Consider the following 17,667-nt stretch of genomic DNA (forward strand, 5'->3'; position numbering starts at 1 on the left):
AAGAGAGAAAAAAATTAATGATATACATTAAAGGGTCTAGAAAGGGAGAGAGTTATAGGTAGTAATTTACTATACTTAAAATGAAACATGGAGAGAGCACCATGGTGGCTCAGCAGGCAGAGTTCTCACATGCCATGCCAGGGACCCAGGTTCTGGGTTCCATTCCCACTGGCTGTCCATGTTGAAAAAATATATGTGTGTGTATATATATATATACACATATAAAATTATTACAATAAGACATTGAAATCTGTGAGAAACTAAAAGAATATTCCATAAATGATCCAGAGCCATTAAGATAACCAAGATGTGTTAAGAAGAGAGGATATTTTATTGTGCTTACCAGGAAAATTAGAAATAAAAAAGTGAAAAAGGAAAGTGGAAGATGAAATAAAGGTGATTATTATACCCAAGTTAGCTAAAATATCGGTATTTGATACTCAATTTAATGTAAGGAACTCACAAATGACATTTAAAGTTGAAAAGGTGTCTGAGGATTGTAACACTGTTGACATTATTAGGGAAAAATGAGGGTTTTATGTTTATTGAAGAAGGTAAATTGCATGATACTGTTATCTATTATATGACTGCGAGTAAGGTATAGATATTCTTCAGGCTCTTTTTATTTTAGGAAACATATGAGTTTAAATTTAAGAAGGTTTATTACCCCCAGAAGTGGCTTTATACTGTAGTCAATGCTGAGTGTTTCTCTCTGGCCTTAACAAAATAATATAGCATTTTGGAACAAAGATGCAGCCCAGCAATCCAGCACTGGAGGCCAAGATGGAGATCTCCACGGCCACCATGACCATCCCCTTGGTGCTGTGGTAGACCGGGAGGAAATTCACCCAAACACTGCAGAACACCAGCATGCTTAAGGTCAAGAACTTGGCTTCATTGAAGGTGTTGGGCAGGTTCCTGGCCATGAAAGCTATGGTGAAGCTCCCCAGGGCCAAGCTTCTCAGGTACCCCAGAACACAGTAGAAGGCGATGACTGAGACCTTGTTGCACTCGATGATGATATAGCCAGGCTGAAAGTGTGCATTTTTGTCAATGAAAGGGGGAGAAGTTCCCAGCCAGATTCCACAGAGAATCATCTGGATCAGGGAGCAGATGGGCAAAACCGAGTTAAGTATCTCTGGCCCCAACCACTGCCTCATCCTTTTCCTTGCTACAGTGGCCTTGAATGCCAGAACGATGGTGATGGTTTTGGCCAAAGCAGTGGACATGGCCACGGTTAATGCCATTCCAAATGAGATTTGTTGGAGGATTCAGGTGGCTGTGTTAGGACAACCTATGGAGAAGATGGAGCAGAGGAAGCACAAGAGGAGGGAGATGAGCAGGACATAGCTGAGAGCCCTGTTGTTGGCCTTGACTATGGGAGTGTCTTGATGCTTCACAAAGACCCCAAGAACAACAGCCATGAGCAAAGAGAAGCAAAGCTCTGTGCAGACAAGAGTTATCCCCAGAGGGTCTTCATAAGTCAGGAATGTCACAGCTTTTTGGAGGCAGCAAGTTCTCTCGTTGTTTGCATGCTGATTATCTGGACACTTCACACACTGGTCCATATCTAGTGAGAAATGCAAAGTGTCATCAGACTAACAGTTTCCTCTTATTCACAGGACCTCCAATGAATTGCTTGGCCAATTTTAGCCAAATTCTGTCCAACTTGCATTAACTCTGTTTCACCATGCTTGGTTTTCATCTCTAAATATTCTCTTAGACCTCTGGTCTTCCTTTAGATCATCAATTGGATAACACTTCCATTTTTCATTCATTGTTGAGCTTTATTTCTTTTCTTCGTAAATATGTATTGGCATATAATATATACTCAGAGCATAAATCATAAGTGTACTGATTAATGCTTGATCAGGAAGTGAACACGTGTAACATTGCAGAAGTGAGGGGCTAGAACATATTCAATCTCTGAGAAATACCTTTTCAAATCATTATCCCTGGCATATCTCCAAAGAAATTACGTTCCTGATTTCTAACCCTATAAATAAATTCAGTTTGGAAACTTTTACCCAATATGATGTGTTTGAGTTTCATCAGTGTCAATTATTATACATATAGATCTATTCTATTTTTGCATAGGCAGGTACCAGGAATCGAACCTGGATTTCTGGCATGGCAGGAAAGAACTCTGCCATTGTGCCACCATTGCCTGTCCAATTCACTGATTTTTAAATATTTGTTTTTTTTAATTTTCTTTTACCAACATACCGTGTCCAGAAAATAGACATTTCCTCTTTCCTCTACCCCCTGCTCTAGCAAACTCTACTTTTTTCTCTTTGAATCTGCTATTTTTAGACTGTTTTATATGAGTACACAAAATATTTCTCATTTTGCATCTTGCTTATTTCAATGGGCATAAGGTTTATAAGGTTCTTCCACATAATAGCAAGATGCAGAAATTCATTTTTACCTCTGGCAAAATAATATTTCACTATGGGTAATTACCATTTTTGCTTATACATTTTTTTGTTGATTGACACTTGGGTTATTTCCACCTGCTGGCTATTGGGTCTGATAGTGTTATAAACATTGTGCACAATTATCTATTTGAGAACCTGTTTTCAACTTGTTTGGTGATATGCCTCGAAATGGAACTGCCGGGTCATATGATAGTTCCATATTTAATTTGAGAAACTGTCATACTGCTTTCCACAGTAATGCACAATTTTACATTCCCACCAACAATGCACTAGGGTTTCAAGTTCATGACATCATTTCAAACACTTGTCATTTTACATTTTTAAAATGTAGTGACATTGTGGGTGTGAAGTGGTGTAATTCATTTACTTGTATTGTTGGATAGAATTCAGTTATATTAGCACATCATCTTTTATTTACCCATTTTACTAGTGATAGTGTTTGGATTGTTCATGGGTTTTGGTTATTACTTATAAATTTGCTATGAACATTTTGCATGTCTGGTACCAATATGATGCTGTGTTAATTAGATTCAGTTGTCAACTTGGCCAGGTGAGCATACCTAGTCTTGTTGCTCTGGACATAAGCCAAGGGTACATGAACCTCATCTGTTACTAATTACACCTGCAGTCAACTAGGAGGCGTGTCTGCTGCAATGAGTGATGTCTGACTTAATTGGCTGGTGCTTAAATGGGAGATTGCAATGTAGCACTGCTAGCAGCTTGGCATTCCTCATCTCAGCACTTGCAGCTCAGCCCAGGTCCTTGGAGATGGAGAAAGAAATCACCCCGGGGAAAGTTGTTGGAACCCAGGGGCCTGGAGAGAAGACCAGCAGAGACCATCCTGTGCCTTCCACGTAAGAAAGAGCCTCAGTGGAAAGTTAGCTGCCTTTCCTCTGAAGAACCAACAAAATAAATCCCCTTTTATTAAAAGCCAATCCGTCTCTGGTGTGTTGCATTCCGGCAGCTAGCAAACTAGAACAGATGCTATATTTCTCGGTTGTATAATATGCAAATCTTCACCTTTACAGGTAATACCAAAAAATTTTCTGAACGGTTATGAAAATTTACACTCCAACAAACGATATGAGGGTTCCAATTCTTCCATACTCTCTCTGACACAACACAGAGTCCATTTAACTTTAGCTATTATGAGGGAGAGTTTGAACTATTTCACTAAGATTTGTAATTTCCTTGTGAATAATAAATATGTGAACTACCACATGATGTGCTCGCACATTAAGAGATGCTTTTGTATGAACAGCCTGTTTAAAGTCATGCTATTTTTTCTAAAGACTGTTCCTTGTCTCTTGTTGTTCAGTACAAGCTCTCTATATATTTGTGCCAGTTCGAAGCTATTATGTACCCCAGAGAAGCATTGTATTGATCCTGATTTAATCTTGTGGGAACAGCCATTTCTTTAAATCTTTTTGTAATACTGCAGACTGGAAACTCTTCATTAGATCCACAGAGATGCAACACTTCAAATTGTGGGTGTAACTTTTGATTAAATGGGGATGGGACCCCACCCATTCCAAGTGTGTCTTGATTAGTTTACTGCAATCCTTTAAAAGAAGGAACATTTTATAGAACTGAAAGAGCTGACAGAAATTTCAGAGCAGGGTTCACACAGATGCAGATCCTTGGAGAACAGAGACATGGATGTCTAGAGCTGCTTGGAGCCATCAGAAGTCCCCATGAGATGTTAAGCAAGCCAAAACCATGAGAGAGTCAAGAGAAGAGATGAAAGCCAGCCTTGAAGAAGCAAAGTGAGGAACCCCCACAGGGGCAGAAGCTGCAATCCCAGGAGAAAGGAATGAGCAGATGCCGACCATGTGACTACCCAGTAGACAGAGCTGTTCTTGACACATCAACTTCTTTGAATTAAGATATCTTTCTTTGGATGCCTTAATGTGGACATTTTTATAGGCTCAGAACTGTAAACTTGTGATTTATTAATACTCCCCCTTTTCTTTTTGTTTTTGAATAGACAGTCACTGGGAATCCAATCATGTCTCTGGTGTGGCAGGTGAGAAATCTGTCACTGAGCAATGGTTGTACCGCCCTTAATTTCCTTTTTCAAAGGCCATTCCAATTCTGGTATATCACATTATGGTAGATTACAATCTAGACAATATTCTAGCTGTGATTTTTATTGGCCTGATCTATCTTTTTTTTGTATTCTTTGTTGTAGGGTATTTTTAATATTTTGTTCCACCATCAGCTTGACCTTTCACTGATGAACAGGAAACTATAATTTAATATATTTGCATTTATTTAAATTCTTCGTCTTTAAGGATGATGTCATATCTGTCTTGTTTAAGATACTTTTGCCTTCTCAAGGTGGTAATGTTTTTCTTCTTTGAGTTCATTAAAGATTTTTTTACTTTTTACGTCTTGATCCACTGCATGTCTCATATTTATTAGTCCATTTATGACCAGTGGGTTTCTGTATTTGCCACTTGGTGCATTTCATTTTATTTTTATGCTTATGCTAAAATCCCATTACTCTGAGTTAAAAAACTTGAAACAAGCAGAATAAATACTCCCATTTCATTTTTTGTCTTCAAGTTTGCCTTAGCATAGCTATTCTATTTTCCATATTTATAAGAATTTCAAGTAAGTTATAATTGTCCTAAAGTTGGGATCAATCTGGAAAGTATGGATGTCTCTGCATAGTGTATCTTTCCATGCAAGGGCATGAATTATCCCTTCATCTATTTCAGTCTTAAAAATTTTCTTACTGCTCTTCTATATGTTTATGAGAAGAATTCTTCCACACGTTTTGAAAATTTTGTTTATAGGCATTTCATATGTTTTAAAGATATTGTAAATGTGATCTTTTAAAATGTTGTTTTGGAATGCCCTGTCACTTGCTTATACACATTTATAAATTTTGTGTTAACCTCATAAGCAGACCACTAAACTCAGTTTATAAAATCTTCTGGTTGCTATACTTGCACAATAATATCACCTGCAAATAATAGAATCAGTTTTATTTCGTCTGCCCTAGGGATTATTCTTTTCATTTCTTTTCCTTCCATTGTACCCTTGAGGAGTGCCTCTGAGCAAACGTCCAGTAGATGTGGAACTATTGATTACTTTTGTCTAATTCTTAAACTCACTGTCCTGAAATGCTTTCAATATTACACCATAAGTTTTGCTATTTGCTCTAGTTTTTAGTAAATGTCCTTTATAGGAATAAAATTTTCCCTTCTGTTCCATATTTGATAAGGGCTATGTTCTGTTTAGCTGAATGCTGCCAGAATGCAATATACCAGAAATGGAATAGCTTTCCTCTTTTTCATTGGGGTGTGCATGGTCCAGAAATTGAATCCATGTCTCCCATCTGGAAGGTGAGCACTGTACCACTAATCCACCTATACACCATAGGAACAGCTTCTAAAAAGAGAATTTATTAAATTGCAAGTTACAGTTCTAAGGCATGAAACTATGCAAACTAAGACCATCTTAGAAATATACCTTGACTATGAAAGTCCCACATCTGTCACATGAGAAGGCAGCTGGCTGGCTTCTACTGTGTCCTTGTACCTGGCTCTGCTGCTTCCAGCTTCTGTGCCAGTGGTTTCCTCTCTAAGCCTCTGTGGGCCTTCACTTAGCTCCTTCAGGATGCAACTTTGGATTCTGGCTTATTAGTGTCTCATTCAAAGGCACATGGTGACATCTTCTGGCAGTCTGCATCTCCAAAGTACATGACTAGGCATATACTCTGTCAGCACTCCATCTCCAAATGTCTGTGTCTCTGTCAGCTCTGAAGCAATTATCTAGTTTTTCTTAGTTCTCTCAGCTCCTGGCATCTCCTGGGCCTTGTGCATTTCCAAATGTCCAATCCTGCATCTGCATCTGAGATTTCTCCAAATGTTCCCCCTTTTATACGACTCCAGTAAATGAATCCAAGACCCACCTTGAATGGGTGGTATCACATCCCCATCTAATCAAAACATCACAGCCACAATCAGATGTCACATCTCCATGGAAATAATCCAACATAACGGTTTCCACACTTTGTATTGAATCCAGATTAAAAGAAACATAGCTGTCTCTACAAGACTGGATCAGGGAAACTGCTGTGATATAGACCATTTCTAAAATACAGTGAGGTTTAGAGTGTGGATTTTTTTTAGGATATGTGAGTTTTGTTCAACAACAAAAGTGGCTTGATAACTTTCTTTCTTACCAGATTTTGGTACCAATGTTAAATTATTCTCATAAGATTCATTAGGAAGTTTTCACAGTGAAGCTATATATCATAATAAAAATACATGAGATATTTTAAATTAGGGATTCAATATCATTAGTAAATAATAATCTTTTCAGAGATTTGTCTTTGGAACATTTTGTAACTTATTTTTTTGGGAACTTGTTAATTTCCTGTAAATTTTCAAGTGTATTGGTATCAAGTTATTTATACTCTTTTTTATAATTCTAAAATATGCACACAGATGACCCGATTTTAACTCCTGCTATTAGTTATCTTGCAATTTTTCTTTTTTCTTAACACGTCATTATGGGGACTTAACATTTTGTCTTCTACTAGAATTAGCTTTGACTGTTTTATCCTCTCCTTATTTGCTTTTGTTAAGTTTTCTTCTTTATTTATAATTTTCTATCTTCTATTTTTTACGTTTAGTTTGCTATTTCCTTTTTAGTGTGTTATGAATACTTGGAACTGCAGGATTTTACCTTTGAATACACATACTAAAAATTAATAAATATATATTATGCAAGAAGGAGAAAATCCAGCAATGCAAGTGAAATCATTGCACTTCCCCATATGTGGGACATGATATCCAAGGGTGAAAATCTCCCTGGTGATGTGGGAAAGGAATCCCAGTGATGAATCTGACCCTGGCACTGTGGTATCAAAAGAGGAAAAACATTTTACCACATGCAAGGGAAACCAAAAAGACTCATTCAGACTACTGAACTAGCACTCTGGAGGTGAGAAACCTGAGGTATGATATACTCAAGATCCTGAAAGAGAAAGACTTCCAACCAAGAACTTGGTACTCAGCCAAGTTGTCCTTCAAAACTGAGGGAGAGACTAAAGTTTTCACAGACAAAGAAGTCCTGAAAGAATTTCTCAACAAAAGCCTGGCCCTACAAGAAATACTAAAAGAAGATCTGCTGCTGAAAAAAAAAAGACAGAAGAGGCAGGTCTGGAGGAAGGCACAGAATTGAAGAGTACCATGAAGGGTAACTTAAAGAATACAAAGAGAAAGAGAGGAAAGAATATGTAGATCTGACAAATAAAATAAAAAAGATACCTGGTGGATTCAAGAAACACCTTTTCAGTAATAGTTTCCAATGGTAATGGAATAAATTTACCAACTTAAAGATACAGATGGGCAGAATGGATTAAGAAAGAAAATCTAGCTATATGGTGCTTACAAAAGACTCATCTTAGACACAAGGATACAAATAGATTGAAAGTGAAAGGATGAAAAAAATTTTCCATGCAAGATGTCATCAAAAAAAAGCAAGAGTGGGTATACTAATATCAGGCAAAATGGACTTTAAATATAAAGATATTATAAGAGACAAGGAATGACATTATATATTTATTGAATGGTCAAATTACCAAGAAGATATAATAATCATAAATGTTTATGACTCCAATCAGGGAGGTCCAAAGCACATGAGACAGACATTGACAAAACTGAAGGAAGCGATAGATGTTTCAACAATGGTAGTAGGAGACTTCAATACACTACTCTCTTCTATAGATAGTACAACCAGACAGAAGATCAACAAGGAAATAGAGAAGTTAAATAACTTGATAAATGAATTACACCTTACAGACATATATAGGTCATTGCACCACAAAACACAAGGATATACATTTTTCTCAAGTGCTCATGGAACATTCTCCAGGATAGATCATATGCTGGGGCATAAAGCTGGTCTTTAATAAATTTGAAAACATTGAAATTATTCAAAACACTTTCTCTGATCACAGCGGTATGAAGCTGGATCTCAATATCTACCAAAAAACGAAAACATTCACAAATATATGAAGATTAAATAACACACTTTTAAACAACCAGGGGGTCAAAGAAGAAATTGTTAGAGAAATCCGTAGCTATCTGGAGATGAATGAAAATGAGAATACAACTTATCTGAACTATGAGATGTGGCAAAGGCTGTGCTAAGAGCTCAATTTATTTTACTAAATGCCTATATTAAAAACAAAAACAAGAAAGAGCAAAAATCAAGGATTTAACAGCTCACCTGCAGGAATTTGAGAAAGAACAGCAAACAAACCACAAAGCAAATAGAGGAAGAGAAATAACAAAGATTAAAGTAGAGATACATGAATGGGAGAGCAAAAGAACAATAGACAGAATCAACAAAAGCAAAAATTCATTTTTTGGGGAAAATTGTTAAAACTGATGGACCACTAGGAAGACTGACAGAGAAAATAAGAGAAGGGGTGCAAATAAACAAAGTCAGAAATGAGAAGGGGTGTGCTACCACAGACCCTGAAGAAATAAAAGAAATCATAAGAGGATACTATGAACAACTATATACCAACAAACTAGACCACTTAGAAGAAATGCACAAATTCATGGAGACAAATAAACAAGCTATACTGACTCAGGAAGAAGCAGAAGATCTCAATAAACCAATCATAAGTAAATAGATTCAATCAGTCATCAAAAACCTTCCTACAAAAAAAGCCCAGGGCCAGAGGGCTTCACAGGGATATTTTATCAAACATTCCAGAAAAAACTAACACTAATTCTGTTCAAACTTTTCCACAAAATTGAGGAAAAAAGGAACTTTACCTAACACATTATATGAATTAATATCATTTTAATACCTAAACCGGGTAAAGGTACTATAAGAAAGGAAAACTACAGGCCAATTTCCCTCATGAACATAGATGCAAAAATTCTCAGTAAAATATTAGCAACTCGAATCCAACAAAACATTCAAAGAATTATACACCATAACCAAGTGGGTTTATACCAGGAATGCAAGGATGGTTCAACAAAAGAAAATCAATTAATGTAATGCGGCACATTAAAAAATCGAAGGGGAAAAAAATCACACAATCATCTCAATTGATGCTGAAAAACATTCAACAAAATTCAGCAACCTCTTCTGAAAAAACACTCCAAAAGATAGGAATCAAAGATAACTAACTCTATATGATAAAGGGAATATATGAAAAACCAATAGTCAGCTTGGTACTCAATGGAGAGACACTGAAAGGCTTCCCCTTAAGATCAGTAACAAGAGAGGAATGCTCACTGTCACCACTGTTATTCAACATTGTGCTAGAAGTTCTAGCTAGAGAAATCAGGCAGGACAAAGAAATAAAAGGCATCCAAATTGGAAAGGAAGAAGCAAAACCCTCATTATTTGCAGAGAAATGATAATATACTTGGAAGATCCTGAGAAATCTACAGCGAAGTTACTTGGGATAGTAAACAAGTTCAGGAAGGTGGCGGGATATAAAATCAATGTACAAATATCAGTAACCATTTCTATACTCTAGCAATGATGAGCCAGTTAAGGAAAAAATCCATTCAAAATAGCAACTAAAAGAATCAAGTATTTAGGAATGAACTTAACTAGGTATGTAAAGGACTTGTATACAGAAAACTACATAATATTGCTAAAGGAAATCAAAGGAGATCTAAACAGTTGGAAGGACATTCTCTGCTCATGGATAAGAAGGCTAAATAGAGTTAAGATGTTAATTCTCCCCAAATTAATCTACAGATTCCACACAGTACCAATCAAAAATCCAACAACCTACTTTGAAGATTTGGAAACGCTAACTACCAAATTTATCTGGAGGGGAACGTGAAACTGAATACCTAAACCTATTCTGAAAAAGAAGAACGAAGTGGGAGGATTAGCACTACCTCACTTTAAAACCTATTATAACACTACAGTGGTCAAAACAGCATGGTACTGGCACAAAGACAGAAATATTGACCAATGGAATTAAATCCAGAGTACAGAAATAGACCACCAAATCTATGGTCAACTGATTTTTTACAAAGACCCCAAATTCTCTGAACTGGGACAAAACAGTCTTTTCAATAATTTGGCAGGGAAAAACTGGACATCAATAGTCAAAAGAATGAAAGAGGACCCCTAACTTACAGTCTACACAAAATTTAACTCAAAGTGGATCAAATACCTAATTATAAGATATAGCACCATAAAGCTTCTAGAAAAAAAATGTAGGGAAATATCTTCAAGACATAGTAATAGGAGGTAGCTTCACAAACTTTACACCCAAAGTACAAGCAACAAAAGACAAAATAGATAAATGGGAACTCCTCAAAATCAAATGCTTCTGCACTTCAAAAGACTGTCAAAAAGTTGAAGAGGCAGTCAAATTAATGGGAGAAAATAATTGGAAATACCATATCAGACAAAGGTTTGATTTCTTGTATATACAAAGAAATCATACAAGTCAACAACAAAAGAACAAGTAACCCAATTATAAAATGGGCTAAGTTATGAATGGGCATTTTTCTGAAGAGCAAATACAGGTGGCTCAAAAGTGGAAGAAGAGATGCTCATTTCCATTGAGTATAAGAGAAATGCAAATCAAGATTACAATGAGATACCACCTCCCACCTGTAAGAATGGCTGCTATTAAAGAAGCAAGAAGCTATAAATGTTGGAGAGGATGTGAAGAAACCTGAACACTTATGCATTGCTTGTGGGAATGTATAATGATGCAGCCACTATGGAAGACTGTTTGGCGTTCCTTAGGAAACTAAATATTGAATTGCCCTATGACCTAACAATAGCACTACTTGGTATATACCCAGAAGAACTGAAATCAATGACACAAGCAGACATTTGCACACTGATGGTCATAGCAGCATTATTTACAATTGCCAAAAGATGGAAACAAACCAAATTCCCATCAACAGATGAGTGGCTCAACAAAATGTGGTATATACATACAATAGACTATTATGCAGCAGTAAGACAAAATGATGTCCTGAAGCACATGAGAAGATGGATGAGCCTTGAGGACATAATGCTGAGAGACACAAAAGGTCAGATACTGTAAAATTCCACTTTTATGACCAGCAGAAAGATATAATCAGAGGCTTGTAATACAGAATATAGTGAACTTAGAGATACATAGAAGCTAGAAATGGGGGAACAGTTATCTAATGAGGTTGAACTCCAATGTAAGGTAACAGATATCAGTGAAAGTGATTCTCTAGTGGGTCTATAGGTAACGTTACCATATTGAAGATGAATAAGATAGAAAGAGGGTGTATATACCTACATATCCCACTGACTAACACTAGAAATATGAATTCATTCTCCCAAGAACTACTTCAAAGGTATGATTTCTGTAAAACAGAGTGTTTAAGTCAGGGTATGGGGGGAAACTGCTATTGCATGCTATGAAGTATGATCAAAAGGAAACCATCAGCACTACCACAACAAAATCAGAGGTAAATAACGTGGGGAGTGGCAAGACTTAAGAGGAGGTTTAGATTTATTATTTGTTGAAGGTGTGTTTACTGGTTTTCTTTATTTTGGGAACAATGAAATTTTCTAAAATTGAGAATGTTGATGGAATGTGGACTTTGGGCTCTCTACATGATGCCCAAACGAATGCAGGTGGCTGAAGAATGCACTGGTGGGGAAGTAGATTGGCAAACCATGGTGTATACCTATGAACGAAGGTTGTGCTGCTACAAAAAGGAACAAAGTCCTGAGGCATGCAACGATGTGAATGAACAAGTAAGACATTTGGTGAGACAAAATAAGCCAGAAACAAAAGAGCAACAATGGTACGGTCACCTTTAGAAAATGGTCATAAGAAAACTGGGGCCTAGATTGTAAGCTTTTAGAGCAGATGCATTAAGTCCAGAGTGTTGATTATTATTTCTGGATTTTGGAAGGTTCTTTTATATATGTAACCTGATATTTAGAGAAAAGAATGAAGCCAAACAGGTTGGGATTAAAGTAACTCAGACTATAGGAATAAGGAAGACAGTGTCTATATTTTAGAACCACTCATAGTCCTTGAGATCATTGGAAGAAAGCTTTATTTGGTCTCGAAGTGAAATTTTCTGTAGTGCATAATCTAATTCAACGTGTCTGTGTAGCTCATTTGAACAACTGAAATGCAGAATAAGAAAGAGTTTCTTTAACCCTGTATAAATGGTTCTAATGCCTAGATACACCCTAGAATATATTAAGCAGATAATAAAAAAGTATTGGCTAAAGTCCCCTGAGAGAGGGGAAAAAGACGATGGAACTGTTAAACCTTCCATCAGGGAATCCCCTGGTACTGTGTCAGACTTTAGGGACACCCAAATCAATAGGCCCATACTCTTGATCATGAGATTTACTCTTGTGAAGATTATGTAGGTAGCAGAGAAGCTTAGACTACCTATAGGCATGTCTTAGATTTACTTCTGGAGGACCCCTGTTGATGCTCAGATGTAATCTCAGTCTCTGTAAGCCCAACTCTGCAAGTGAAATCAGTGCCCTTCCCCCTACAAGGGACATGACATCCAGGAATGAAAGTCTCCCTGGCAACATGGGAGATGACTCCCAGGGATGAATCTGACCCTGGCACTGTGGGATCAACAATTCCATCTTGACAAAAAGGAGGAAAAGTGGTATAATCAATAAACTATCAGGGGGAGACAGAGTTCAAATAGAGTGGAGAGGCTACTCTGGAAGTTGTTCATACACAAGTTTCAGGTAGACCTTGCTTCCTATCATAACCTGCCACCCCTAACCAGGACCATTCCAGTCAGTCCTAAAGAACACCTGGGGCAATATACAAGATTCCATAGGGGTTCCATGCACTACAATAACTTTCCTGAATCCTATACCTGCTAGATGGGTCCCTGGTTCAGATAAGTTCTGAAACGTATCCCAGCCCCTTCAGAATATCTCTTTATTTGTGACAGGCCCTTCCAATATGAACAATTTAGAATTGCCATAGTCCAAACACCCTGGAAGAGAGGGATGGAAAGATCAAAGGAAATGGTGGAGTTAAACAGAGAAGATAGGATTTAACAAATGAATATGAATGCTGAATCATTAAATTGATATCTCTTTTACTCTCCAGTATTTTAGAGCAGCTAGAAGTAAAAACCTAAAATTGTAAAGTTGTAACCCATGTCAAACTCTGAAATATGTTCTACAACTAATTGTGGTGCTGTGTTTTGAAATTTATAGCTTCTTTGTATATATGTTATTTTTCACAAAAAAGGGGAAAAAAGTCGATTGTGATGATAAAAAAATACTTAAGCACTCTAGCCTCCTATATTCTGGAGCAGCTAGAAGGAAAATTCTGAGAGGAACATATGGTAGCCCATGACAAACTCTGGGATCTGTTCCATAACCCCTTGTTGAAGAGTGTTTAGAGAACTATTGCTTTTTCATTTTTATTTTTTGCTTTGTATATATGTTATACTACACAATAAAAAATGTTAAAAGTTAAAAAAGTTATGTATTAGGCAGGATTATACATTTTTCTCTAAGGACAGCTATAGCTCCATCCCATAAGACCTGATATGCAGTATTTTAAATTTCATGACTTTTATAAGTCTTATTACATTCTATACTTTTGACTATGGGTTATTTAAAAGTGTATTTCATAAATTTCCAGACATGAGGGAAGTGAAGTTTGGGGATGCAGCATTCTTTACACGAGCACATGGCCCATATACTCGAATGTATACACGAATCATTTTCCCAAATTGATTAAATGCCTGGTTATATTACCATTTTCCACTCACCTCAAATAACTGAAATAACAGTAACTATGTTGTGAAATTTAACAACATATACATCGCAGAAAGAAAATTGAAAATTCGCACTATAGAGGTCATTGCAGCTTTTATATCACCAATATGTATAATTTCAAGATGTGAATTATAGTATGAAAAAGGTCTCAAAACTTGGTTTTCTGTCCCTTTTCTACATCATGTCCCCATCTCTAGCCAAGTATTCTCTGTGATCCTGTCACATGAACCTTTGTTTTTCAATTGGAGTCTCCGAATAGTACATGCAGTGGTGATTTGCCTTTTTTGCCATTACTAATAATTCTGCCAATAATTTATTTCACACTTCATTCATCTTACCTAATTTTACTGCCTCTATGAAGAACTCCATGAGCCCGCTCCCCACAATGTAGTTACTGTTCCATGGCCCCTGAATGCACCTCTTTTCCAGCCTTTAAGGGTGAATGCAAAATAATTCTGTGTTTGTCTCCCCTACTCTGCTGTGAACTACAGGAGAGCAAAAATTAAACAGTTCATTAGATGTATGCTACATCATCCAGACATTGAACACTATAGAAATACCCATTTCTTAAATCAATCGCAAACTTTTCTGAGCATCTTCTCTGCATTAGCACAGTGTTAGGCAAAGGGAAACTGAGGACAGTTTAGATCCATGCCATCAATGTAATCTAAATACACCTTCAAACAAGATGGAAAAAGGTACTTTATAGTAACATATATTAAATTCCAAGATGACTGCAGTATAGTCAAAACAGAGTTTCCTATAATTTTTGTCTGCAATTCTTTTAAAGCAATGACTCAAGCTAGTTTTGGGACAGACAGTGTCATTTCAATGGGGAATATTGTTGACAATAAAATTAAATTACTAAATGAAGGAAGGAAGAAATTTGGCTCTGTGTTTGTCTTACATAGCCTTTCCAGTTCATTACATGTTTTAGGGATATAAAGGAGAGGTGGGGACTATCTCTGTGGGCACACACTTACCTGTCTCATTGGAAATCTCATTCTCTGGGAGGGGGTGAAAAGATAACAGCGGGCAGACTTTCTCTCCTGAGAAGTTTTCCAGAACCCAGAAATACACCTCTCACTGCATAGAGAGTGGGGAGTCTGAAGAAAATCAGATCCGTGTTGTTAGGGTATTGACTTTAACTAGCCCTCTAATAATTAAACTGTAGGGATATTGGACCATCTGCAATTTTAAATTTTAAACAAATAAATCAAATCAATTGATGGGATGTCACATAGATTATATAGTGTGAAATAGATAATAATTTAGAAATATATATTTGAATAAATGTGGTTTTTTTCTACACATTAGATGGTGGATAAGAAATTTCTTCAGCTTGAAAGGTGAGCTACTAAATGCCCTTATGTGGCCGCTTGTGAGCAGGAAGGAGGCAGAACCCCCCCCACAACAGTGTTTTGGTAATTTGTGTGTCATATAAAGAAAGCATGATCCGAGTCCCACCCACATCTGAAAATCCTTTGGCCCACTCGACCAAATCCTCAGAGATAGACAATTGTTGATCACATGGGGCATCTGAGGCAAATTGTCCTACTTTCACTCTAAGTGCTAAACCTTCTGGAAAATTATGAACGTTGAGAATGTCATAATCGACATGCACTTTCCTTTCCTCGTCCAAATTCACTTGGTCATCAGCAAGATTGTTAAATTGCATTTTCCGCAGAAAAGGGTGAAGATAAAAGAGACATATCACTCTGTGAGGAATTGTACACCAATATAGAGGACAGAAAATCCAATTTGGAAAGATCTCTGACTCTCTCTAATCCCTGTTTAATAATTCAATTTTATTATTAGCACTCAATGAATTAAAATAAATGAAAGCATGTGAAGGACTCAAATATCATCGTGTTTACAAAATATCAGTTAGTTTTAAGAGAAAACTCCAAAGAAAAGGGGATCAAAACAGTCTGTGGTTGTGGGATACAGAAAAATCTTAATAGAAGAATCAAATCTAACCATGCTCCTTGTTGTCTGAATTCCCCCATAGCTGCTTACAAAGCAAACTTATCTAAACCTGAAGTGGTGGCAGAATGAAATGAGATCATCAATGTACAGTATGCACTATAGTGTCCAGCTTACATATCTGTAAAAGAACCAGTTTCTTCCCTGTTGTCATTAAAGAGTTCAATGGAAGAAGTCTAGATATTATTTATGAAAACATTAGGTGGTTGAGGTCCTTAGGGGTCCATTAGGTGGGTACAATGTGGTCCATTAGGTCCATTAGGAGGGCACAATGTTGAGGTCCTGACAAAGCACCGACCTTGACTCATAACTCATTTCCTTCCTGCCCCTGTCGTCAACTTTTTAATGACTTTACTAGATTTACCTCATTGACAGGGAACCAAATGTACACATTCCTGTGACTTGGACAGAAAAACCTAAGCTACTAGGTGTGAATAGATGTAGAACCGGCAGAAAGTCCTGTTTATGACACGCTCTGAAAACACGTTATCCAATGGAAGAGACATTACCTGCTAGGGGTCAACAACTAGCCCACCTCCATTGCCCACTGGCTGCCTTTCTGCTTGTTGAAGAAGCATTTCATGAAGGCTCTGAGCCACAAAATACACTGCATTATACACATTATAACTTCCTTCATTCAGAAAATTTTCAAATTTACCAAAATGTCAAAGACTCCAAGAAGGCATTTGGTGAACATTTCTCCAGTGTTTTACAGTCAGATTTAGAAACCAAGCAATTAAGCTAGATGAACCACAACTTAGAGAGGTAAATGTCTTCTGGGTATTTGGAAGGGCTATCTGTCTGAATAAACGTTTTGAAACCAGGTATCTCACTTTAGTGGTGTGAAAAAATGAAAGTTCCATGAAATGGGTTAAGTAAAAATTCTCTCTCATTGGTGGCAAAATCCCATTGTGAGGTTGTGACCCAGACTTTCCTTATCACTAAATATTCCCAACTATGAAATTTGAAACCTATGAGAGAGTCAGAGTCACCATAAATGACAACCACATTCACTGGTGATTCCTTGATGCATGTATGATAGTGCCAGTGGTTTGAGAAATAGAACCTCTCAGTGATGGGGATCATTTCCACAAAGGCTGCACAGACTCCATTCCTGTCCATCTCTCCTCTCAGGTCCCAGAGGAACTGCATCATATAGGCAGCACAGGGTTATTAAGGCAAAGGCTCAAACTATGATTATCTTCATTTCCAATACACTGACCAAATTAAAGATGAAGGCACAGACAACTGTTTCTATATATGACAGCAGTGGGCTCTCATGAGTTCTTAGAATTTTAGCTAATGCAGGTACCATAATATGGGCTCTGGAAGGTCCTGACTGAAGATGGGGGAAGATAACACTATGTGCAAAGGAAAGTGTCATGAATAGCAAAGTGCAGTACCTTCGTGGTGGAATTTTTAACTTGTTCTTTGAGTCAGGAGCCAATTTTTTTTTTTATGT

The 17,667-nt window shown here is 37.0% G+C and overlaps 1 protein-coding gene and 1 pseudogene across 1 annotated transcript; both read right to left on the bottom strand.

Moving 5' to 3' along the window:
• Positions 1 to 692: 692 nt before the first annotated feature.
• On the bottom strand, positions 693 to 16,574 carry LOC143649250 (vomeronasal type-2 receptor 116-like). Its single transcript, XM_077119415.1, is given in 5 exon segments — positions 693 to 1,570; positions 15,203 to 15,244; positions 15,247 to 15,325; positions 15,691 to 15,937; positions 16,570 to 16,574. Coding segments are annotated over 5 exon segments (1,251 nt in total).
• A 143-nt stretch (positions 16,575 to 16,717) lies between these two features.
• On the bottom strand, positions 16,718 to 17,360 carry LOC143649251 (vomeronasal type-2 receptor 116-like; annotated as a pseudogene).
• Between the last annotated feature and the right edge of the window lie 307 nt (positions 17,361 to 17,667).

The sequence above is a fragment of the Tamandua tetradactyla genome, chromosome 11 (assembly GCF_023851605.1).
Source record: "Tamandua tetradactyla isolate mTamTet1 chromosome 11, mTamTet1.pri, whole genome shotgun sequence".
Lineage (NCBI taxonomy): Eukaryota > Metazoa > Chordata > Mammalia > Pilosa > Myrmecophagidae > Tamandua > Tamandua tetradactyla.